Source organism: Maniola hyperantus, chromosome 2 (genome assembly GCF_902806685.2).
Source record: "Maniola hyperantus chromosome 2, iAphHyp1.2, whole genome shotgun sequence".
In the NCBI taxonomy this organism is placed as follows: domain Eukaryota; kingdom Metazoa; phylum Arthropoda; class Insecta; order Lepidoptera; family Nymphalidae; genus Maniola; species Maniola hyperantus.
The window spans coordinates 5236758-5264692 of NC_048537.1; the positions used below are offsets into that span (position 1 = coordinate 5236758).

Genomic DNA, 27935 nt, shown 5'->3' on the forward strand with positions numbered 1-27935 from the left:
CAAAACGAGTACACGGTACCATACAACTGGGCCTTACAATGATTGCACATACCTACCTGATAGCACCAATGTTGCTCGATTAACTACTGTTTTAATAAAAATGTAAACGGTTTTTTACAAATGTCCATAGATAACCTTGAAACGTTTTCTCAATAAAGTTCGCATATTTTCACATAAGACAAAAACTTTAGACGCCGGGTGCTGACGATTAAATTAACGTTAAATGGTCTATCCCATAAAACAACGCGCCTATAAGACCGCAACTTTGTTAAATTTTGGTAATTTGAATTTTTTGCCCAAAACTGAATAATTGAAACGTACTCTCATGACGTATCTAGTATCTACTTTAAACCATATTATTTTGATGGGCTCAGTCGAGGCATACTCTTCAAAGTCGTCGGAGCTAAAGATAGCTGACCCCACTGGTGCCGGATATTGGGGATTATCATAAAGCAAGTGGATCGGAATCGAGCGTGGTGAGACCGCACAGAGCGCCTCTATTTTAACACCTAGGGAGACGTGGGCGCGATTTACGACACGAATGATGCTCCAAAACAAACTTACATTAGTATTTTGTACTTTTCGAAGGGGCATCTGCCATTGCCAGGCATTGTCCTGAAATCCACCTAATTGAGCTTCAGGTTCTACTGCTATTCAGACAGCATAACTCAAACATAATCATCACCCATATGCGTGACAGACCTTTCTGAGGGCGCGCCACTAAATACGGGCCTCTACCTGTCTCATTTAGACACTTCCTGACATCTTCAAAGGGTCGTCCAATGAGTTGCAAGTCGTCCCACGCTACGCTTGTACTTATACGGACAGTTAGTCGCCATCATCAACCGATAGTCATCCACTGCTGGACATAGGTCTCTTGTAAGACTTCACGCCATGGTTTTAGCCACCTGAATCCAGCGGCTCCCTGCGACTAGTAGTACTTCCTACAGGTGATATTACATTACCACATTAACCCTTCCATCTTTTACTTTTATTGAGAGGTCCTTCACGTCGTCTTGTCCTATCTTTAGATCCACTACCACTACTACTTTATTAATGCTAAAGCTTTCTTCATGATCCGCACCATCAATAACAAAGAAGTCGTCGCTATAATAATACAAATTAATCAGTTCTCGGCCCCTGGTTTATTGGATTTGTTTCAAAGCTCCCTAGTTCCTCCTAAAACAAATGAAAATCCGAAGATTGCGGCTTTGAATCTGGCAGGCTCGCCATACGGGGATAGAGTGGTGGAAGTTAAACACTTCTTGTCCTACGCGAAACGCCTTTATTATCTGCTAGTTACATACTCTTTACTTTAATATACTCTTAGATTACTACACCTCAACGCCACGACTGGTCATTTCTCTTACGAATACGACATACGGCCTACTTATAAAAGCCAATGCCAATGTTAATACTTCCGCAGAATGAACGAATGTAAGAACTTGTATTATAAAATTAAGTTTAAACAATGATAAACCAAAAGAAGACGAAGAATTAATGTATGTGGCTACTGAATGTGATTCATATATGTATTTTTTAAGATTTTATAAATATAAAGCTCCTATAAGCTTCATTTGTGGTCTTTCCGTTGACAAGAATAAATTAAGGGCTTAAAAAGTGAGCATATTCAAATTGCTGTACGGTAGGTATACAGTTTCAATGTTATCTGTTAAAATACCATGCTGTGCAATAGCCACGGGCAGAAAACACGGCAATACGGCAAGGTCACCGCAGGTTATCGCCGCAGTCGGCGCGCCGAGCTTTCACACTTGCCGCCCAAGTAAGCGCGGGAACAGTAATAACAACTTCAACTGGCGACTTGTTTGATAACAGACTTATCTTAATCTGTATTATGATGCTTACCTAGTAGCAAAGATAATATATACAAGTAAGATCGCTAACGTCATACATTCATTTAAAGCTTGCGTAAAACTCCTTTAAGTCGCCGGTACCTTGTAGGTCAACTCCTTATAGTGTGATGGCATTATTGTGCAAGCTAAAATGTGAGTTATCGAATTTATTTAGTGCCATCTATCGAACAGCTGATGAAACTCAATTTTATTTAGAGCCAACTCAAATTTTACTCAAATAATAAACGAAATCCAAAATCACAGGCAATCATCAAAGGGTCCGGTATCAAGCGTAGGTCAGCAGTTTGGCATCATCAAAAATCCAGGAGCAAGCACAAGTAATCGGGTTAGCAGAATTTCGGAGTTCATATAGCAGAAACAATTCACAAACGAAATAGGGAAAAGAAATAAAAGCACTCAGAAAATTGTAATACACCGTCAAATTCAACCGTCACCAATCCAAAGGCAAAATAATAATTTTATTTTCAAGTAACAAGTCATTTTGTTACGCCATCTACTGGAATTTTGTAATACTACTTCAGCTATCCAAAGCAAAATGCTATGGATATCGTAAAGTTCAATGAGTCAATAATTAAAATTAAGAATTAGCTTTTTCCGATGGTGATGTTGTGAAAATTTTGTATTTTGTTACTAAATATAAATAAATTTGATGAACCAGACAAGTAAAATATGATATTTCGTCAAATCCATAAAAAATATATTTCATACGAACCAAGTGACGCCATCTAGTAATAGTCTTGAACTAGTTACAATTTTAAATAGAGAGTGAGCGATCTGTACTTGTTTAATATATTATCTTTGCTAGTAGGTACCTACCTAAAAAAAGAGATTACTATTTTTGGGATTTGTGCATTGTAAAGCTCTCAAATAACCGCGTTATGGACACGTAAAAACTCCTTAAACGTTTAGAAATCAAAATTAGGACTTGACTTGCTTTTAAAGCAAGGAACTTCTAGGTACATCTTGCTTAGAGGTTCTTCAGGTGGAAATCGTTAATTTTACGGCATACGTTCCAAATCGAATATTAGGTACTTGCTATATTACTTTTAAAAAACAATGTGGCTAATTCTGTTGTACACAATCTCTAAACTAAACGAAAATGGCACGTCTAAATCTATTGCTATCCCTTTCATAATGTTGCTTGCGGAAAAGGACAGCACTACATTTAGACCTGTTAATTTAGTTTAGTTTAGAAATAGTGTACCAGAGAATTGGCCCCAATGTTTGCCTGCGGAACAAAAGTGCGGTGAATTGGTGATTCTCAGAAGGATGACTGAATGCATTCTGGCAACAGTCAATGCGAATGTCAAATCTTTCATTACATTCTCAACGCGTGCGCGTCGATAATGACAACATTTCTACTCGATGCGGTAGCGGACGATCAGCGCGCTCGATCGCAATGAATGACGTACGGGCGGGGTGCGGGGCGTGCGGTGTGCGGTGCGGGGCCGGTACGTGCGCGCGCGCATGTGGTTGTGGCCACCCGCGCGCACCGCGCGGAGCCCGTGTGGTCCTCCTCCGTCCCGCGCGGCCCCGCCGAGCGCTCTATGCAAATTAGCCCGCGTAGACAACAGATGGATGGCGGAATAAACAAACCGTGTCCTTTGCAGTCGATGCACAGCACGACACCAACTAGCTAGGTACTACTCAATCTTCTTGCATTTTTCCGACGCTATGGTTTATTTGTAGCCCGGACTACAACGGACGTCACGAAAGTTGAAAATGTTAACAGCTGTTACTGTGCGGATGAGGACAGGGCACATCCAGTATGCAGTTTATACACTCGCTCCATCCCACGCTGTACAGAGGATACCTCAGAACCTCAATTGATATCTTTAAAGTTTAAACCCACTGCATGCCTGTAAGTTTTGGGACGAGTAAGGTATGTGGAATGTGGATATCAGTTTTAGCTATATAAAGTACCTACATGTACTTTATTTTAAAACTAAGTACTGATAATACCTATATTCTACCCACTACCACTACTATACCACCAATCAATCAAGTCAATCCATCCATGTTTGACAATCAAGTTAATTACGTTAATGGGAACCTAACCATTTCACTCCTATGTTCTAATTTTATCAAAATCCGTAAACAATGCAACAAGCTTTGCAAATTGCAAGCGAAAGTTGTATACAGTTTTATTAGGAAATGGAAGTAAAGATTATAAAATTCTAGTCACGGTCGGTCGCTAAACTAAACGCTCAACTGAGAATCCAGTTTGTAGAGTTGTTTTACTCCAAGCTAGAGGATTTTATAGTGCGTCGAATTTTATAAGCACATATTCAACAACAACATATTCAGTAACAAACGTTTTTGTGATCAATTAAGTTGTTCGCAAAAATCTATAGCCTTACGGAATACATTCCTAAAAACTATTGATAAAAAATTGTTAACAGGCTCAACAGTTCAGTCCACTCCCCAAATGATGTTATAATGGTTTTTGTTCATGGCTGCAACGGTTTAAATGTAAAAGATCCAGCCAGCGTAGGATGAGCCCTGTCATGGTTTATATTCGTCTGAAGAGAGAAGACGTCTCAATCTCGCAGGGGCTCAAGAAATGACTGCGAGCGATGTAGCGACCGAGTCTCAGCACGACGTCCCTACACAAAAGCGAGCCGGACAATCAAACCCCAGTTTTTTGTGACCCGATAGATGTGTTATACATTTTTTGTTTTATTGGTCGTAATTTCACGTGGGGATATTTTATGAGCGGCCGCGGACCACCTAATTAAGTTGTTAGGTGACTTCAGGACGTTTCGTATTGTTTAACAGAGGCGGCTTTTGTACCCCGATAAGGCTTTGAGGCCGTTAACTGTGAATGTTTGTATTATTTGGACAGTAGCTGGTAATATCATAGATGGTTTTTTGAATTGTTTATTTGTGAGAAAGGTTTTGAATATAATTTTTATTTGATCGGATCAGTTTAAATAGAGTTCGAAGGCATTCAAGTTTGTAGATAAAAGCTCTTAAGTTATGAAAATTTAAGATTCATACGGATGTACCTCAGATTATCCATGTGATTACCTGTTTTTAGTAATTGAATTCAAGTACATACCTTCTATAGGCAAAATTCGTAAAGATACGCTTAAAAGAGTAGGTAGTCCAAGTCAAAGCCGAAAGTTGAATCGAATAAAAATCTGTATAAGAATGTGCAGGTAAAGCCCTTTCATATGATACCCCACTTGGTATAGTTATCTTACTTTGAAAATTGAAAATACATTTTAATTTTTTGTGATGTAAACATAAACGTTGTTCGGATTTATTCCTTTACTTGTGCTATAAGACCTACCTACCTACCAAATTTCATGAATCTAGGTCAACGAGCAGTAGGTAGTACCCTATAGGTTTTCTTAACAGTTACGATGGACAGACAGACGGACAACGAAGTGATCCTATAAGGGTTCCTTTTTTTTATTTTGAGGTACGGAACCCTGAAAACTATCCAAGTTAACAGTGAAAAAGATAATAATAATAATAAATACACTTTATTTGCACAACCACAAGAAGGATTACATTAAAGAATAAAAAACACAGATAGATAGAAGATAATATTATAGAGGCAGGTACAGGACCTGAATATGAATTAAACTTTCAAAAGAGCCGAGGCACAAGCTGAGGGCAAACGGACAGACGACAGGTGCATCAATAATTCGCCCACTTCCTCTCAGCAAATATAATATTATAAGCATTTTTTCGCCAAATTATATGTGGAGATATAGTTTCAAGGAAATCAAGTCGTAAGGTAATGTTACAATGTAACGCAGGTAAGACACTGACCTAAGATGCTTTTTTCGCTGTTATTTACTTACTTTGTTGATGATGAACAAAAAGTTAACAACCAAAATTAATGCGACAAATCATCTCTTATGAAGAAAAATTTATGTGTTTATCTTGTTGAATCTTATTCTTATAAGCCTAAAGTTATTGAACTACGAGTAGGTACCTACTCTGAATTTAGCAATTAGGCGAGTCAGGAACATATGGAACAGACTGGCTTATTAAGATCCTGAACTAATAGAAAGCTATCGATTACTTTCCTAAATCCTTCTTATTATCCTACTCTTAGTTAGAAATCCTTTCTAACTAAGAGTAGGATAATAAGTCTTTCAGTATGTATGTACTTGAGTAGTTTACGGCTGACGTTTGTGTTATATAAAATACTAGCTTATTCCCGCGACTTCGTCCGCGTGGACTACACAAATTTGAAACCCAAATTTTACCCCGTTAGAGGTTGAATTTTCAAAAACCCTTTCTTAGTGGACGTCTACATTATAATAGCTAACTTCGATCTACATGCTAAATTTCAGCGCAATCCGTCCAGTAGTTCGAGCTGTGCGTTGATAGATCAGTGAGTCAGTCAGTCGGTTAGCTTTTCCTTTTATATATATATATATATATATATATATATATAGATTATGATTTTTAAAGCATAACATTTTGGTATATCCACTATATACCTACATAACCACGTTACACGATCCTATAATATCAAATTTATAAGTAAAATTGGCTTACGATTGGAATCCAAGAACTCTCGACAAACCGACCCATGATTATTGATTACGGATCTAGTAAATTTTTTTTTTATTTTTTTATTTACTTAATAAGCAAACCATGGCTCCATAATAGGAACTTATTAAGTCAAAGAAGAATATAAACCTCATCTACTATTCCACCAAATATGTAGGCAACATTTTTACGACAGTAATAAAATCATGACAGTTCCTCCATCAAATCACTATAAGGATTGCCCAAATCTTAGGGGCAAATGTTAATTGTTTCTATTAGTTGCCATTGCATACCAATCAAGAGTGGTCTATTTATGGAACACAATGGGCAAGTTACCTAGCGAATAAGTTTTGCAACACTATATTTTATCTGGGACGATGAAATCGTAATCCTAACTCCTAATAATATTATAAATGTGAAAGTGTGGATGTTTGGATGTTTGTTACTCAATCACGCAAAAACGGCTGAACGGATTTGGATGAAATTTGGAATGGAGATAGATTATACCCTGGATTAACACATAGGCTACTTTTTATCAAGGAAAATCAAAGAGTTCTCGCGGGGATTTTGAAAAATTTAAATGCACACGGACGAAGTCGCGGGCAAAAGCGCGCCAGAAAATACAATTTTGTGTTCTTGCCACTAGGTGGCGCATTTCCGTTTTGTTTAATGTGCATCCTGTTATAGTTTTAAGGACGGCTCTGCCGTCATATACCTATCTAAATACCATATATCTGTCTCCGTGGACCATGATGCAAGCTATCTCTGTACCAAATATCAAAATCAGACAGACACACACTTTCGCCATTTTTATAATATAGATAAAATATATACCTACAGATAAATACATATTATAGTTACACCTACCTGTATTATACTTATATACTCAATTATCTATCAACAATCATTGACTTATATATTACTTCGTATGGACAGAGCTATAGAACAAACAAAATGGCACCGACTCAGTGGTGCTTTAGCACCAATGCAACCTCAGTGACGTCTGGATTTCAAACGGGTCGTTCATTAGTATCTAAGAGGTGGCGCTGATTTATTTGGTTCCAAAACCTTGAAAAATATTGTTCGCTTGACCATATCTTGTCATTTTTATCGCTGTCAATAATAAACTATTTCAAACAAGACGCAAAACTAACTCTGCGTTGGCATGTGTGAGGCTATGAGCCCGCTCTACAACTGTACAAGTATGACGTCACACCCGCATAGGAAGCACATCCTCAGTCCTCCGTCGGAGGTTAAAGTTCCGGGTGTTACCACTACAGCTATAGTATTAACGCAACTATTCCCGGGAACTTCCGGTTCAAATACCTTTAACAGGGTAATATTCACGCTTTATAGCTCTAGTCTAAATCTAAGCAGTTGGAATTTAGCCTTTACACTGAATTCTTGAACATATCACCTCTTTGTGGTACGGTGAAGTTGTTTACCTACATACAGTAGCGTGCAATTCATAGATGCAAAAAGGCACTGCTCACCCTGACATTTTGAAAATAATATTTTTGTTCATTTCAATCGGTTCAGAAATCTCGGAGATTTCGGTGTACATAGGTAAGAAAACACAAATCCTTTTTTAAAAGTCGGTTAAAAAGTAGCCATATGTTACTCCTTGGTTAAACCTCTACTTGTCTGTGAAAGTCCCGTCAAAATAAGTTCAGCCGTTCCGATGATTAGCCCGTTCAAACAGACAGACAAAAATTTTAAAAACGTGTGGTTTTCAGTAATGGTACAGTTCAAATAACCATATGAGCTAGATTTGTGGCAGTAGGTATAGATTTAAACACAAGTTAAATGTTTACCTAAGAGGTACCTCTACCTCGCCCGCAGATTGAGACCTACAGTATCAATAGCTTACGATATTGCTAAAGCTAGTCTTGAAAACTGGTTAGATAAGACAAATTTACAAAGGCACAGATACCTGTCCAAACTATTTATGAGATAGAATTTTACGAGTTGACAGCCGACCACCCATTGCACCTAATAAACAACGCGCAATAAGCAATAAATTGCCAATAAAACGTTAGAAAGGTACAATAAAACCATTTTGCAAACGCTACAAGAAATAATACATTAAAGTAAATATCTAAAAGCAATCAATGATAAAAGAGAAAAGAGATATAAAAATCAGCTATATATATATTTTATGTTATGTGAAGTGGCGATAGCCTAGAGGCACCAGTGGGTAAGATATCGGCCTTCTGTTCGGGAGGTCGGGGTTTGAACTTTGATGCCGGGCACGCACCTCTAAGAGCGGTTACGCACTCATCCGATCCGAGTCCGTAAAAAAATTGTGGATATAAAAAACTCGGACTGAACTCGAATATTGATTACGCACTAATCGGATCGCTGACCCAAATCCAAGCTATTCAGTGGACTTCTTTGACATCTACTTCATACGTCCGATTTTATCCGAGGTACATCCGCGATATTCTCACGGATGACGGAGAGAACTCGGATGACGGAAGTCGGAGCTACCATACAAATAGTTCTGTGACTACTTCGGAACGTATTTTCATGGATTCGGATCGGATGCAGTGTGTAATCGCCCTAACTTTTCAGAGTTACTATTGTACCTACGTTTTAGGAAATTAAATGTCACTTGCTTTAACGGTGGAGGAAAACATCGTGAGGAAACCTGCGTGCCTGAAAGTTCTCCATGATGTTCTTAAAGGTACGCACTCAATACGCACTGGGCCAGCGCAGCAGGCTGTGACCTAAACTCCTCTCGGTCTGAGAGGAGTTTAGGAGTTTACCCGTGTTCAGTAGTGGAGTGACAATGGGTTGATCATGATAATAACTTGATAAGTAGTCATCACTACTCATTACCTAAATATTTTGGTCACAAAAATATTAACGTTTTTACATTAAACTTTGATGCATTGCCCCTGTTCAAAGATCAGCTTAATTATAAACAACTTTATGCGACAAAGGCGTTTTTATGCGACATTATACCGTCTAACGTTCTAACTAATTGTAATCGAGCTATAACATTAAAATTTAAACGTCCTAACATCCTGCGCGTCCTGCATCAAAGACGTCGCGTCTGCGCACCGTGCACGTATAGCCATAAAATAGTTACCGGCTACAATAATTATTCATTTGGTCGAACTTAACTCGGTTCAATAGATTAATTTAAAAAAAATACGACAATCAAATGCACCGGACACTTATTATGTATGTATTAAAAATATGTTTGGAGAATTTAAATTCGCCATGTTTATCGTATAAGGGGTCTCATGTGCCGCGGTGCGCTTGTAGTGGAGACCCGATGCAAGACACGTCTCGGTAGACGGAAGCGGCTAAGCTCGGACATGCCTGTCCGCTGCCCCTCCCCTCACTGCATTGGTATTCAAAGAGAAGCGCAATGTGCCACAATGTGTTTATCTGATATACTTTTACGGTTTTAAGATTGTATAAAGTCGATGGACGTGCTTATTCAGTCAAAAGTTGAATAACTATTTTGAACCCCATAAAACGTACCTTGAACCCAGAGTTGGTCGACTCTCGTATGTATTTGAGCGGATTTGAGACCGACACAAAACGTGGAAAGGACGAGGATGGCCACAAAGAGGACTTTGCCTGCGTCCCCCTGTAGGAAGCAGCCCAAAATAAACAGCTGTTCCTGGAGCCACGCCCGGATCCACAGGGACGTTCTTCCACCTTCGATGTTACCCTGTAATAGGAAAAGACATTATCAAAACTCTCACTTTATGTTTATTTAATGACTCTATATGTATTAAGACAAATTCGAATGTAACAAACATATACCTAACAACTCGACGTAACACAAATAAAGTATGTACAATAGGTATCTACTAATAGGATATACCTACTAACAATGTAACGCACTGGCGATTAGCTCTTAGATACTTGAGGTGGTAGCCTTTGGCTTTCGATATCCTCTAGTCTTTAGTCAAATTCTAAATCAAGCTGAAAAAACAATGCTAAGTTGGAGGCTCCATTGAAGTTTTTATTGAAAAATTAAGGATCGGCTGAAATTAACTATAATCCCCTGATCGTTTCGTTTCGTTCGAACTAAGTGAGCATATTTGTTTTTATCAATATCAAGAAAAAAAATTATGACTCTGCAATTTACATTTTAGTGTTATTAGTAGCAGGTTCAATTTAGGGGGTCTCTAGATTATTAGGTTGCTCCTCGGGCTTCAAGAAGGCATGATTCACATAGTCACTAGATTTGAATTTTTTACTGTAGGAACTGCTAGATACATAAACGTTATAAGTATCCAAAGTTTTATGCATGTCTTGCATAATGAATCAGTAAACAGTAGCGTCTATTTTATCGCAAGATGAACATTCCACGTCCACAATGCCGAGCTTTGGCGGAAGATGTAATAGCGAAGTTTTAAACGTTGAAATAATTTCTCAGTTGATTGTGATTAATGAGAGATGCGGGCGGGCCGAGCGTGGCGCCATGAAACAGTCGCCGGCCACGGCGGCCAGAAGACGGACTAAGGGCCACCACACACCTTCACAAAATCCATCCCTCTGCCTAGACTTCCGTGGGTCGCGGCAAAAGCGACTGACGCGCGCGACGGTTTTTCACATACATAATACATGTTTAGAAATAATCCCTTCGGCCTCGACCCACAAATAAGGCCTTCAGTATCGGCGATCGGCGATTTAATCACTTTGCGGAAACTCGAAGCTTTATTCAAAGTCAATAGTTTAGTCTTCTTCTTCTTTTCGAGTCGACGGTCACCTCAAACACGGGCAGCCCAAAAAGCCGCAACCGCGATTGCTCGGTCGGTAGCGTTGTGCAGCTCCTCGTTGGTGCAGGCTGTCGGGCACGCAGGGCACCCAGTCATGTGCGCAATGGTCTGTTTCGGATGACCGCAGATGCACTGCGTATCATGTACCGAGATAAAGCCCCACCTCGCCAAATCCGCCCTAGACCTCCCCACCCCCGCTCTGAGGCGGTTGAGCGACCTCCAGACAGGCCAGCTGAGATTGTATCCTTCGGCTAGTCTCTCCTTCACGCTGGTGTTCGGGTTCGGGGTACCTAGCCGTGACCTCCACATAGCAAGACGTGTAGTTTCAGCGGACTGCTTGAGAGCCTGCACTGAGTGTAAGAAGCTATTCCTTGAGCGCAACCTAGGATGGGCCGGTTTATGACTGAATAGTGGGTGACGTCTATCCTGTGTCTGCTTTGTTCTTTCTACCGAGCTTGTGACCGCTCGACGCACCTCAGGGGGGGCTATTCCTGCCAGCTGGTGCAGTTTGTCCGTAAGTATTGGTTTCAGACAGCCTGTTATTAGACGGCAGGACTCATTCAGAGCTACGTCGATCAGCCTTGCGTGTGCCGACCGTTCCCATGCAGGGGAGGCATATTCGGCAGCAATAGTTTAGTCAGTGTGGTAATTACTTAGTTTCTCATTGAGAAACCACGCTGAGATTGCTGAGACACTATAGCGTTATCAAAATGCGACGCAGAATCGATGCAATCGATAGTAAAAATCTGATCACCAGAACGAAATAGTAAAGTGTGCTATAGAACCTAAGTACCTTGCAGCATCAGGATTGAGGAGTTGGGATCCGAAGTTCAATGGTATACCTAGTTGTTAACACAACCATAAATAATATTTATATAATGACATTAATTTGTTAGTGGCAACACCACGCTAGCAGTGTCTTACTAGTTACTTCGAACTTCGTAGTAACCTAAAATCAAAATGGTCGACCATCGCGAAACGTAGCAACATAAAGTTAAAAACCGAGTTTAAAACAGACAATTAAAATCAGTGTAATTCTCCAAAACAATAATAAAACCCCAAACACCACAAGTGAGTGAACAATAGTCTATGCTTAGCATCAAAAATAATACTGCAATAAGTAATACAAACGATTTTATAAACATGAAGATTTCGAAGGACTTTGCCGCTTCTGTCTCGTGTGTAAATACCCTTATGTTAAGAAAACTCGGCGTCTCGATTATGGAACATACGGCAGGACACGAACGATTATCGATTTGCGAACGCAATGCATTCCTAAATCAAGGTATTACTCGGTATCATTTAAATGGAACAGTTTTATTCCTCCTATCATGATCTGGAAACATTATTTTGGTAAGTAATTTCAATTCGAAATTCAAACATGAAAAACAAAAACAAATTCTTTAAAAAGTTTTTCTTAACGGCGAACACGCACTCAACCGAGCCGAATCCGTGAAAATACGGATATCAAGGATATAAAAAATAATCATTGACATATGTCATAAGCTACCATAAAAAACAAAAAAAACTTCCAAAACGGTTAGGTTAGTTAGCATAATAATAAAAAATTACAAAAAAAATAAAAACCGACTTCGATACACAAACACTAAAAATTGAAAAATAATTTAATTTATTACCGAATATATTATGTAACAAGAGTTGATATAGTTCCATAATAATATTTTTTGGTGCCGGTGCCAATTTGCTTCAGCTGCGCGAATCGTCTAGACTTCGATTTTTTATGAGACTCCACAATGGCACCTCATTGGCACCGACCCCAAAAATATTATTATGGAACTATATCAACTCTTGTTACATAATATATTCGGTAATAAATTAAATTATTTTTCCATTTTTAGTGTTTGTGTATCGAAATCGGTTTTTATTTTTTTTGTAAAAAAAATTTATTTCACAATTTTTTGTGGCCCCATGGTATTAAAATATGCTATGCTATGCCTGGTTAAAAATTTTCTGTTTACTAAGCTATTACACTGATCGCGAGCAATTTACTCTTATCCGTTGAGGAGTTCCATTATCTATCTTCGAAGATGTTCATCAGATCTTCACCAAATTTAAATGGGACCAACTTTGAAGTATACCCTTTCAAACAAAAAAAGAATTTTCAAAATCGGTCCAGGCGTCTTCGAGTAATCGGGGAACATACATAAAAAATAAAAAATAAAAATAAAAAAGATTCCGACGAATTGAGAACCTCCTCCTTTTTTGAAGTCGGTTAAAAAGCAACTAGAAATCAAAGGGTGAAGCTCGCCCGACTTCAACATACATACACGTGTAAAAACAAAAGTTATTTTTTACATAGTGGTTTTGAAAGCTTTTTAGTGTAAAATATTGGTGTACATACATAAAAAAACGGGCTGAATTGAGAACTACCTCCTTTTTGGAAGTGGGTAAAAAAAGGAACGTATTTTCACGGACTCAGATCGGATGAGTGCATATAACCGCCGTTAGTATACCTACTTATTGTATTTTTTGGTTTGTCACTTTTGCGTTGACGGCATAATTTATATAACTATCTTGTCGTACAAACCTATAGTGAATACCACAGAGTACATTGAATATAGGGTTTAGAGTTAACACTGAGAATTATTGCATAGCGCCATCTAGCGATATGTGACGTCCCTAAGCCGAGAAAAATCGCGCTCCTCAGGATATTTCTTAAATAATATTATTCTCCAAAGTAATTTCCAAAAATCAAATATTTATTGATTTGACTTTTAGAAATTACTTTGGAGACAGTGGAATTTGAATTACTTTAGGCAAATAAAACAACAGTTTAGCGATTAGACAGTTTTTTATAATTTCTTATATTAAATAGATTAAATGCCAACATTTTAATTATATCACCTTCGTCTTAATCTAAAATTTTAATTCAAAATGAGCATGGCACACTCGTCGGTTTCGATACACATAGTGAGGATCCAAAGATGTGTCTAGTCCAACAGCTGGAGTCCACGCAAGATACAGATCCATTTCTTTTTCAGGATTGGGAAATGAATGAAGAATTGTACCATCTTTGCCTGAAAAAAATTGTGAGAACTGACCATATACCGTTGCATAATTCATCATCATCAATGAGTACTACTACCAGCTTCTGTTTATGACTTTGTCGGCGAGGACTTTAGAATTGGTGCATATCTCTGTTGCTAATTTTCCTAATCCAAATTGTTTCTTTAATTGTGATGTGGAGGAGTAACAAACATCCAAAATTACATATTATCTAAATATATAAAAGGGAAAAGTGACTGACTGACTGACTGATCTATCAACGCACAGCTCAAACTACTGGACGGATCGGGCTGAAATTTGGCATGCAGGTAGCTATTATGACGTAGGCATCCGCTGAAAATTCAACCCCCAAAGGGGTGAAAGAGGGGTTTGAAATTTGTGTAGTCCACGCGGACGAAGTCGCTAGCATAAGCTAGTTTATAATATAAATAATGAAGAGCAACATTTAATGAAGCTTTTATTAGACCAAAGGTCAGATACAGAAGGAGACGTACTCAAGACAGCAAATATAGAGTGTGGAGCTACCTTACTATGAAGCCCTAACCACCAGTAGCTTAACAGATGGACTCAAGTTATTAATATATCAAACGTTTCATAACACTGTTAAAACTCCTCTTTTCGTGAGGAAATCTGCATCAGTTTTTAGCATAGACACGAAGGCGACGAAGACTAATTACCTTTGCTTTAAATAATAATTTATAAGTTGATTACTTACGAGTTTTACCGTATCTCGGCACACAACAAAATAACCTCTCTCACAAGCAGCTATAGTCCAAATCGTTAGGCAGATCAGTGTTCAGGGGTTTGCGCGTAAGTCCAGTGAGAAAAGCGAAGCCGTCGGAGTCCAGGGAGCAAGCAAAATCGTAGAATTTATCATAAAAACACAAACAGAACACATTCACGGATCACAAAAGGAAACAAAATCACAGAACACAGACCAATAACATCTGAAGTTCACCGAAGAAATAATTCTCCGAAGTAGCGCCATCTACTGCAAAGTGACGAACTATTTTTCACGAAGAAAAAAGATTTGTATGGGCTGTTAGGACACTGGTGAATACAATAAAAAACAAAGAATTCAAAAGTCTTCATAAACACGTCTCCTCGAGTCGTCAAAGTTATTATTCTGAGCAAAATTACACGGTTGATGCAAAAATGCTTACCGCGTTTGGCTCTCCTTATTTTATTTTAGCTATAAATTAAGTAATTAAGTAGGTTAGTGTAAATTTATGTAGGCATGTTGTTTGCCAGGTAACTGATGGAAAAAAAGATTAAGTCGTCCGACCCGCCTGTGGAAACGTGCGTAAAATAATTATACCTACATAATAATTCGAAGATATTGGTAGCTATACGTTTACAGGTAGTAAGTAGTAAGCGCAGCATAGAGATATTTGAGAAGCAATATTGAGCGAAGGCAAGAATTGAACGAGAAGTTCAGTCCTTGGACTGGTCGCCTACCTACACCTCTACTACCTACAAACTCCTCTTTCCCTCTGTTTTGATTTTGTTGAACCAACCAATTTCAGCTAACGTCTCAACATCCATGTCGCCGTTGTTTATCCCTACGAATGAAGCCAGAGTTCCTAGTGAGTCTAGGCGACCAGGTGTAGTCCAAGATATTGGTCTTGGGATGAGTCACCGAATTAGCCTAAGCGAGCTAATGTCTACCTGTCGTCCAATAGTCTTAGACTTGAATAAGTAATGCGCGAGATCTTTTAGTGGTCGAAAAAAAACTTCGGTAAATATTTACTTTATAGGTACTTTAATCACGTGTGAGTCAATTAAAAAATCCAGATACTTTTTTAAACAGTCGAAACCCTGTATTCCTTTACAAACAACAAAGTATATAAGTACTAGTGAGGAATAGTGCAGTTTAAGTGATCAGTACGTTATAACCGCGTATTACATAATGTCTGCAGCTAATGATGGTCATTAGACGTCGTCTGACTGGTGTGTATAATTCCAGAGAACTTCATAAGCATGATGACCTCAAGCTATTTGGTTCCGGACAGAACTTAGACATGATAATATCATCAAGGTGGGTTTAATATGAGTTACGTAAACACGTAGAATAACTATAAATATCAAAATGCAAGAAAAGCTAGTGATCAGATTTTAAAAAATCAAATTGAAAAGCGAGCACCTAGCACACACACAGACATGATGAGTATAGACAGTGGACTGTGTTTATCTTTAGAGATAGTAGTCAAAGTCCAAAATGTGACAATTTCAGTGTTAAAAAAACAGTAACTATACCTAATATGTAGTTGGGCCAACGTAAGCTTTCAAAGAAAATCCTTTAAGTTAGGCAGGTTAGGTACTAGTAGAAGTCAACCAGAGTTCTATTTAAATAACTTCTTCGAATGAAAATGAATTTTTCACAAAAAAAAATACCATGGCTCTATCATAAAAATTTTTGATTGTTAGAATATATAATATAGAGATATCATGTCAGATAAAGAGTATGGATTAAGATGATTTCCTTCGGATGAATGGAGAATAGACCTGAGGAGTCACGCTGGGTGGGCGTGACGTCACGCTTGGAATGCGCCCGCGCCGCGTCCCACGTGGAGTACGCAATGCTCCCGCCGACCAAACTCTTCTCACAATCTCCATTCATCTACAAGTGGACCTAACATACCCGCAGTCATATTGCAACGATCGAAAAATTTGTACGTTATCTTTCAATAACAAACTTTGAAATAAACAATTGGCTCGATCTAACCACAGATGCAAATCTCAGGATAGATAGATAGAGCATCCGTCTGAAAATTTTTGTTTAAAAGCATCTGCTTGTTACCTCTTTACCAGTAAAAAGATAGATGTTTTATTTTGTACACCCTGATCAGATTTGTTTGGAGACGAACTTATTATAATATAAGCATATGACACAAACAAACATAATATGACATAGGTTACTACGAGACAATCTCAAGTCCCACAGGAAAACAGAAAATTCTTCGTGGAACCTGCAGCTCCAAACGGTTTGTCATTGTACCTAATAACATGTTTAAATTAGCTTTTTTTAACATTTTTTTAAAAGCTATTACGCTAACATTATTGTAACAAACGTGTCAAGGGGATGACGCTGACGCGAGCGCAAATAACAGGATTAGTTTGTGATCTGCAATGCGGCGAGCACGTTGGAGACGTTTCCTGCTGATAAGAGAACGGGTCACCGTAAACGCGTTCTCACGTCTAGCGGCGCCTGGTTCTCGATAAAACATCTACATTGAAAACGTTCTCACAGCAACTGCACAAACGATAAGACCCTTTCACGGAAATTAAGTTGTCGACTGCTTATGACTACAGTTCTGTCAAAGTATTAAATCTACACCAATATCCAATGCTAGTAGGTATCATGACTTTGCCAATACTGCTGCACTCCATTTAATTAGGGGTTTTGACACCTATTTACACGATATTTTAGGTTTATAAAACTTGACAATTTTTTAATAAAAAATTGTAACCAAAATCTAGTCCACGCCGAGTCCATACTCGACAGAATAAAATATAAAGAAAATTATATATATATAAATTATAAACTTTTACGGTAATGTATTGCTGATACATGACCGTAAAAGTTACGTAAAACATGCGGACGAAGTCATGGCCATAAGCTAGTTGACTTATAAAAGAACAAGTGAATTAAGGAAGAAACTCAAAATGTAGATTAAGTATTAAAGAAACAATCTGTTGTTTACATTTAAATCTTTCACAGCCACTAATTCATTCAGTTATCGACTTGGGGTCAATCCTCAAATAGCGCTGTATTTTCTGCACCATTCAGAAGCCTTTTAGTTCTTTTATCCAGGAGACGTAAACAGTGCCCTTTATCAAGTCGCAGGAAACAGTGATGAGATAAATTTAGACTACATCTGGACTGGATGATACGCGGCCCGCCGGCCGACTTTGTGTCTTATCTCAGGTCGTGCCCGTTATAATTATATCTTTTTGATTGTGGGTAAGACGACTGGAAATAGTATTTTATATTAATTTAGGATTTAACAGCGTACAAACAGTGAGCTTCGTTCAATCTTATCTTAATTACCTATTGTAGAAGAAAAATTACCAAGTCATTATTAGTTATTTATAAATACTACCTAACGCATTCGTAATTTATAGTTATAATATAACGAAACTTCTCAAATCTAAGAAATACATGAATTCTTTTGAAAGAGATTTTATTTGGATCTTTCACAAGTTTCGTATCCTCTGTTCGTAGTTTTGTACTAAACCGCTGTTGTACCTTCATGTTCTGATGTAAATTATTTACTTTGTTTTGGACTTTGGCACAGTTCACGACAGTTACCCCCGTTCCCATTTGTCGTTTGTCACTTGATATTCCAGTTGCAGTACATTTGCACACAAAATCTGTTTCCAACAAGTGTGAATACAGATTCATATAAAATGTTATGCCACCTGAACATCCGATTTAAATCCGGGCCCAACAAAATCCAAGTGGGAACGGAGGGTGAGGGAACTTCTAACAAAACTTCGAGGTATCGACGTCACTGGCAGGCGTCAAATTTTAGGACATACACAGGTAGCCACAAGGTAGTCCTATTTTTCTTTGATTTCACGTCACCATAGCCATATTTAGTAGATTCAGGATCAAACTAAGAGTTTTCTCTTACTCCTCGGTGGATCCCTCTCTCTAGTTCACTCTGACTTTAGTTTAAACTTGATTTTATATAGTATTTATATACATGTATATTGTATATATTATATTATATTTTATAGTATGTACCTATTAGAGTGTATGTGTTTATATATACCTATATATATTTATATATATATTATATTTATAGCTACATTGCGACTCCCCGTCTTACAGTTCTATAAGTTCTTAAGTATGGGTTGCCTGGAAGAGATCACTTTAGTGATAAGGTCGCCCTTTGTTTTTTAAGTGTATCCTGTATTCTTACTCTCTGTAAATCTATTAACAATAAAGTTATTTTAAATTAAATTAAATTAAACGCAGTGTTAGAGACACCAGTATTACCACCATATCTCAAATCCCAATATATTTATTCTATATGTTTACTTTTATATTACTTTTTAGCGTTGTTGAAATGATCTTTTTTCGCTTCGGGGACGAGTCATTTATTGTAGCCACGTAATAACCAATATTTTTTGGTCTATGGGAGTAACCATTGATGTCGGAGGAAAATGTGTGTGAATCTGTTATTTATTATGGTCGGTCAACACTTAGAATAAGGACTGGGTCAAAGTAAAGCTTCAAAATTTGACTTCTCTAGCATTGGCAAACTTACGTAACTCCGATGCGTTATATAAATTGAAAAGTTATACCTACCAAGGCATCTCTACCTCTGTCCTCTATTGTAAAGATGTAATAAGTATTCCAAAGCGAGATTAAACAATCCAATAGTTCAGCTATCTTCATAATAATGCAATGAAGGCGTGGCCCCATCTTATTATACTTCGTGCTTAATCTACCCTATCTGGGCTATTATTGGACTAATCTGAGCATTGGTACATAATTCTCATTATTTTGACCTGTGTTCCAAATTTCAACAGCAAGTTTTCAAAATGTTGTTGAGATTGCAGTCTGTATTGAATTTATAATTTTCTTGTGAATTTAGAATATTATTAATGTTTACAATTTTGTAAACATTAAGTTTACAATTTTGGTACATAAAAAATAAAATAAATAAATAACTCAGCCGCTTACTTAAATTTAATTTAATGGTGCTATTTTGTCCAAACGATATTCAATAAATCTCTGTCAATAATGAGCACACATATTTTATTCAAATACTATAAATCTTCTTAATCCTATTTAAATTCTTGCCGTATAGTAAAATTATTCGGGTGAATGATAAAGATCTCTCCGTGACTCCCTTTCAATTAAATCTATATATTTACCAAGAGGGTTATCAATAAAATGATTTAGTTAACAGGTAAAGATTTTAATTCTTTTGGCCTAAGGAGTCGTGCGTCCACAGCAAAAAAGTATTTGTATCATACTTGTATCTTCGGTTAATTTTAATCTCAATGGCCACTGACAAGGACATTCATACGTGGTCAATTGGCCAGTCGGGCAGCAGGCAACAAGTTCTTAATGTCAATGATATGTGTGCATTATTTTACGTAATTTTAGGATTATGTTCACCGCTCGCTGCTCACAACTTCTCACGGTACTAAAATGTTCTGATTTGTTTTTCTTTTTCGTGCAAAGAAAAGTGCATTATTAATTGATTAAATTCGTGAAAATAGATATCTAACCTTTTAATTTTGTCTGTCTTCCTAAATCCATTACGAAGAATCTTATTTGATCGTAAAATTTTGCAATAAACTGAAAAATGAACGTCAATGGTCAATTTATAAACGGAAAGCTAATCAATACAAAGTCGAGAAAGTTGCCAAGATCCAAGTTAGGCGTCCAGCGGAACCGGTCTGAACGGCCATATGATGTCGGTCCCACCGATAATGCACTAGGTTACTGGAAAACATGTACATCGTTCAAATAAAAACGTACCAGCTGCTTACATAACTTAGAATTACGATTTTAAGGCGATAAGGGCTTAAAGATATTCATTTCTAATTGACCTGTATCTAGTAATAAACACCTATATTATCAATTATCCCAAGCATGGTGACAGAAGCTGATGCTTGACCAGCATAAAAAATACGATATAAACTCAGTGAAAACTTAATTTGCCGTAATCCGCTGAAACAGGTCGAATCTGTATGCTGCATATTGCATCATACAGATTCGACCTGTTTCAGCGAATTACAGCAAATTAAGTTTTTGGTTCATTGCATATCATGGACTTCCGCAAAGTAACGGCTGCTTCTATACAATAAACTCAATGAATCATCTTGAATTACCTTTCTAATAAAATTTAATAGAAATAACCTAAAGGTCTAGACACGCATATGGCAAATTACTGAATCGGAAGCAAAAGGTAATGATGGGGAAAAATGACAATGTGCACTGGTGTGTTCAGGCCACGTGTCGCGTTCACTGAGCTGGTAATCACCCAAATGATTCAACGTAATTCAACACTTGCGGTTACCCAGTTAAATTGCCTGGATTCTTTGCGGTTTGCCCTGATTTCATAAATGGAGAAATTGCACGCATGTTTAAATGAACATCTTGACGTTGTGGTTCTTGGTGATGTTGTTTTTAGTTTTAGGCGATAACTGAATTCTTATAATTTTAGTGTATGAAATGAACTAACGGAAATATGAATCTCTAATCATAGAAAATCATTGGAGTATGTACATATTAGGCAAAACGATCATGGGAAGAAGAGAAGTCAGTTAAGAAACCGCCAGTTGTTTAATAAAAGCACTCGGTTATTGTTCAGAGCTGCTGTATATATTCAGCTGTGTATAGCTGTGGATATATTCAGGTTGCCGCATTGACTACCTTCCATCATAAGATGATCTAATACAGAATTACACTAAATGACGGATCTCAATTCTCAACGGCAACTATTTGATCAGCAAAAATCCTTAGCTTTACGAGGATTACATAAAAAGATGGGATTAAAGCTTTAAACTTAAACATATAAGTCATTGATTTATACTGAGTGAAACCCCGTGTAATCTCCACAATTCCTTTAGATGTTGAATTCTAGAAACTTTAGATTAAAGAACTAATCGTTCATCAAAGATTTAACGATCTCGAGGATAAATAAAATCCTTTATGGTGCCGATGAAACTTTTGACAAATGGGGAATAATCTTTGTGGTGAGGAAAAGTACTTAGACTGTCAACAGATTCCGTAAGAGCTAATTAACTATTCTTTTCGTACAGAAAATACCCAGAAGTCCGATGCACATTTGAAAATCGTGGGTGTAGTAACAATCATTTATAGGTTTCGAGCGCAGCTGCCGACCACCGGCGCACGCAATGTTTGGAGGAAGATAGAGAATATGGCAGGAAGCACGTGGAAACGAGATAGAACACAACTTTAAAGAAAAGGAAAGCACAACTTCTCTGACCAAGTGGGAAAAGGATGCATGATCGGAAACCACAAGATGTCTCAATTCCACGAGGCGAACGCCTGTGCGGTCCTACCAGATATACATTTTTTAGAAGTGCATTCTTTATTTTAAAATAAGTTAACAAGTATGTTTAAGATTAAGTAATATTTTTATTTTTAAATAAGTAAGCAGATATTAATTACCTTTCTTATGGCTTATTACACGTCCGTTACTTTTGCTTGTACAATTATTATTAAATTTTTTGGAGAATGGTGACAGAAGAATTGCCTATTATTCGAATATTTTTCTTCCAAATGTTGTAACTTTGTATAGCCTTCTTCTTTTTTACACGTCTTGTGTTTATTAACTTTGAGAAACTTATGGTCAAGAAAAATAAAAAAAAATGAAATGTCGACGTCCGCGTCGTCTCTATACAATGTTAGGCGCTCTCCACGTCGATGTCTCTGTCGGCTGGCTGCGCGTGCTCGGCCCCCGCGCCTTTCCCGCTGAGCCTTAATTGCTTCATCTCGTATACGACCGACTTACATTATAGGTAGGTACCTACCTACCCATATTATTATGCAGTACATTATCATTATATATAAAAATAAAATAAAATAAAATAATTATACAGCTGTTTTTTCTTTCTCGTGTGTTTTAGAACTTTAACGTGGTTTTAAATTTTGATAATATGATGATTAAAAAATAATGAATGGCACTCTTATGATAAGGAATGTCTTCATTGAATTTGTACAAAAGACGTGCAATGCAGTGATCAAAAGAGATTTCAGATTAGTGAGAAGTATTTTGTACACCAAGAACGGAGACCACCCGGGCGCATGCTGCCTTCTGGGAAAACTCTACCTTCCACGAAAGAATCGCAATAATATAAACTTCAAGCACTTGAGTAATAATTGAAGTGTTGATATCTTAAATTTCAATGAAAAAGAACATTACTAATTGAATGACATTAGTATTATAATTGTAGATTTATTTTTAATTGTTATATTTAAATATATATGAAGTATTATGAAAAATCTTGATTATAAGAAATATCAAATATAGTGAGAAGATGCAAAACTCAGCCGCTATCTCTATATTTACGTTATATTCGATTTGAACATGCACGTTATCATATCAATGATGTTTTCTCGCGTAAAAGCCTCCAAAGTACGGGCGGCCTTGATAGTACACACGATTACCACTAGTCGGCGCCACGGCCCCGCGCTGCCGCGTTCCACAACGCGATTGACGTTCGCAGAAAAACAATCACACGTGCAATATGACAATCGCAATTCGACACTGATAGATTCAGATAAGTAGTGAACACTGCACCTTTTCGAGTTCGGAGAGCGCTAAAGCGGCGTCCACCCAACTGGTGCGTATATACAGATCCGCACTATGGCGCGCCTCGGCGGCGGAGGGGCTCTCTTGGGCGGCCGCTATCCGAGGATTCGAAGGAGCCTCGGAATCGGGAGCCACCATGATCTCGGGGCCAGTCTTGTCACCAGTATCCTCATGAAGACGGCCGGAATCCGTCTGGCGGCGCACGCTGTCATATCACTCGCCGCCACATAACCACACACTTGTACACCGGAATTCTTCACTCTGTTTGTCACTGACCGGACGAAACACGGAACGTTACCGAGTTTCGGCTATCTAGTAGCGTGATACCGTGTCGACACTGGCGCGACTCGAACAACACTGAATCAAACGCTAGCTGGATACATGTACTGCATGTTTGTAGAGCCGCCATCATGATTCGACCGATTATGTTGCCGCTCTGGGGTACGAAGCCGCCCGAGCGACGCCGGATATTGCCGAAGCTTCGCCCGAAGGACCACACACGTAATATTCCTTTCTCCCTCTTTTCTGAGAGGAGGGGATATGACGAAGTAATAGCATTGAATGAAACTTACGACGAGTAACGTCATGAAAGCTGAAAGCGTCACATATTACTATGCATATCACCAAGTTTTTAATGAAAATGAAGCTTTTGAGGCTTTAAATGTTGAGTTGGAAAGTTTTTTTATTAGATTCTAATCCGATTACATTTATTTGAACTGTTTCAGGGCATTTGAGATGACATTACAAAGCTGTTATTCACAGCAGGTAATGGAACATCCATATTCCGTACAATTGCTACAAAGAGAGCGTTTGCCAGTAAACATTCCTTCTGTTCACAGATAATAAAGGCGGATCAAACATTCGGACGTAGGTACCATATCATTTTGTTTACAGAGTTTTCTTAGTAAAAAGTGAAGCGAACGCGCCCCCGGCAGGGCGGCGGACGGGCCCTTTGAAGTCACCGACATAAAACGCCGCCGGCGGTGATTTAACTAATGAATTTATTTAGCGGGCGTGCCGAGAGAGTGCCGCCAAGTCCACCCGCCTCAGCCATACAGAACTACAAATCTATCGTGGTCCGACCGTCGTACGTTACTCCATTATCGGACCGTTCATCAATAATGGTCCTTCGTGCCACGAAAAGTTAATCTTGTGACATGTACGCCACTTCAGACGATCGATCAAAATTAATGACAGCTTACAAAATTATTCATGTTTTATTTTCCACCGAGATAAATACACAATACACATTTAACAAATCCATTACAACACCTAAGATTTAAATCGTTTAAGATTTTAATAATAATAAATAATGATTAATTCTACCTATTCAAGCGTTCAACAATTTAAAGTTACAGGCTGACTGAGATTTAAACTTTAAAGAAACTATTTAAGTAGGTATACTTTACTCTCAAATCCTCCATAAATAGACACAAAACCCCTAATAACCTTCCACCGAGAGTGCGCTTACAATTTTTAGTGTTAATACCAATGACATTCTAATACCACCATAAATGTAAAGTGATATAAGCAATCCGTTCGTATTTGAAAGTTGGACATAAAATTTTAAACACTCCAATTTTATTGTTATGCCACTAGTGCGTTACTATCGTATTCATTTACAGCTGTATCCTAAAATTTTATAGTTTGTAATACATATTTTTTATCGAAGTTTTCCTTACAAAATTCTCCTTGATTTGTCATAAGTTATAACTCGTAATATGCTCGTAATAAATTACGTATAATAGGTAGGTACCTACGCTTGTTTTTGCTTTTCAATTACCAGTACCTATTTATTAGGCTAACGTCGACTAAACACGTGAGCAAAGCCGGGTGTGAGACATGTATAAATAAACAGCCTTTAAAAACCGATACGTATGCTCATGAAAATCTCATTTCAAGGATGTGTTACCATTTAATATAACTTGAAAATAGCTCATATTATTATAACCGCATGAATATTAATGACTTCATTTCGTGCCGGTCATAAAAAAGCAATTACAGGTACAAATAATACATGCCTCATTAATACCCAATGATCGCGAGTCGCGGCGTTGAGTACATATCAATGGTATTTAAAATTATTCCTTCCACCTACCGAGTGCCCATTAAGATGTCAAATTGACAAATGCGCCAACGCGCAGCAAAGCGCCGCGCCAGACGCCCTCTAAATCTACGATAATAATGATTGCGCAATTTAGGACCCCGTACAACGACAATCAATCCTTTAATGTAAAAAATAACAGAGTTAAAGAATTCGGAGCCGGTTGTTCAGGGAAAGCTTTAGGAAACTACACTCATATACCTACCTCATAATAATAAATGGATCATGTACAAACGCGAATCTACGTTTCATTACTATAGTAACTATCAAAAAACCAAAAATAGGTAATGGAATTACACATTTATAGAGCTTTAAACCACTATAAAATAAGAAAATGTTAAGTAGGTATCTAAAAAGCTTCTTTTCAGTTTTAGTAACGATCGGAGACTTTTACTGTTTGTAATGAAACTGCTGAAATTCTCATCGATGCAGATGATGAAATCACGCATGATTATCGAAAAAATACTTAGTTTAGAATGAAATCCGATTACAACAACAATAAATTGAACTACGGTTCTGTAATCTAACTCGAACAAGCGGTTTAATATCTCACCTACACCTGACGACAAGACGATTTCACAATAACCTTCCGAGAATTTCTGGAGCGTAAATATATCTATTGAATCAAATTTACTCTTAACCAAGAATGCAACGAGATCCATCCCGAGATATTAGGCACCGCAAATAATATACTATAGTGACAACGTTATCAAAGCGAATGCATTGTCCTTAACGAGATAAACTTAAGGTCTTTTTTACTATAACACAAGTTTACTAACAATGGTTTATGGTGTCTTCGGGGTGGTTTACCTTGGACATTTTGACACTTCGGGCGAAAACGCAGCGGGACGCCTCTCTATACATCTTCTAGGAACGTTGCGTGGGATACGATTGAGACCACAATGTTGAACGTTTCAATTATAAACCTGGAATAGGAGATAAAATCCTGGCAACATACAACTCGCGCGGCAATGACACCGAAGCAGCGTTGTTTCGCAGTATAATGGTATACGACCAGCATTCAGAATTTAGCACTCTGGTGGGATATAAAGATGGAGGTGCGCTATTATTGGAAGGTATACCATACTGCCGTACAGGCTCCATAACAGATTTTTGGACGTTTTTAGGGTTCCGTACTCAAAAGGAAAAACGGAACCCTTATAGGATCACTTTGTTGTCTGTCTGTCTGTCGGTCTGTCAAGAAACCTACAGGGTACTTCCCGTTGATCTAGAATCATGAAATTTGGCAGGCAGGAAGGTCTCATAGCCGACATTCGGGGAAAAATCTGATAATCGTGAATTTGTGGTTACATCACACAAAAAAATTAAATTGTGGTCATGAACAAATATTGCTATTTTCCACTTTCAATGTAAAATTACTATACCAAATAGTGTATCATATAAATAATAATAAATAAATCATATAAACTAATGTTTGACAAAAAACGTATAACAAATTATCAGTTCACCAAAAACTTTGGAAAACTAATCAAATCACAAACGTCGTATACCGCAAACATATCATTTTACAAAAGATCATTTGATAAATATTCTATTCACAAATGTTTTACTTTGCAATGCAAAATTTGCTGAATGTTAAAATATCATTTAAAAATTTATTATTTCACCAAATAATTTGTTTTTCAAATTCGCGATTTTACAAAATAATAGATGATAAATTTATTATTTGATAAAATAACTAATTAACAAAAAACACACAAAAAGTCTGTTTTGCATACATATGCAAACCCCTATGCAACGCAGCAATAATATCATGGGGCTCCTTTTTTCTGGGTGCGAAAAAAAGAAATAACCCACGAAGGGGATGGCGGGGTCTGTAAGACCCCGCCATCCCCTTCTAACCTAACCGTTCCGAGTCGGAGTGCCCCAAGTCCCGAGCTCGCTTCGCTCGCTCTTGATGTGACCCCCCACCATAGTGGTGGTCTCTTCTCGTCGACCGGGGGCCGTCAACGGCCTTTTTTCTGGGTGGTAAAAAAAAATAACCCGTACGTTTTTACAATAAGCTCCCAGAAGACATGTTGGAGATGTCTCTCAACAAGTTCAAAGTTTTCATGAAACGTAAACTTATTGAAAAATCCTTCATCTGCAAGTCAATAAAGTATATGGCGCCTCCCAAAACAATCGCGTGTTCAAATGCTTTATGTATTCAGCCCGAATTCAGTGTTTTGTGATTCCGGTCAGTGACCAGAGGCTGTTTAGTAAATTGGTGGAGTCCAAGACTGGCGAGACATTGACTTTGATAGATTTATGGTGCTTCAGCGAGGTGTACCTACAGAATTTTAGTCACTTTAGCACTAACTGCTCAAAATGATTGGGCTCATACCTACATTTATTATTCGTAGGT

At 37.7% G+C, this 27935-nt stretch overlaps 1 protein-coding gene across 1 annotated transcript in view; it reads right to left on the bottom strand.

Annotated features, from left to right (window-relative positions):
* ptc (protein patched) overlaps positions 1 to 23826 on the bottom strand; it is a 42790-nt gene extending 18964 nt beyond the window's left edge. The window contains exons 1-2 of the mRNA XM_034976423.2: positions 23455 to 23826; positions 9885 to 10077 (exon numbers count right to left, since the gene is read on the bottom strand). Coding sequence (XP_034832314.1) covers positions 9885 to 10077; positions 23455 to 23604 — 343 coding nt within the window. The 5' untranslated portion in view covers positions 23605 to 23826. The remainder of the gene's footprint in view (positions 1 to 9884; positions 10078 to 23454) is intronic.
* Positions 23827 to 27935: the final 4109 nt, after the last annotated feature.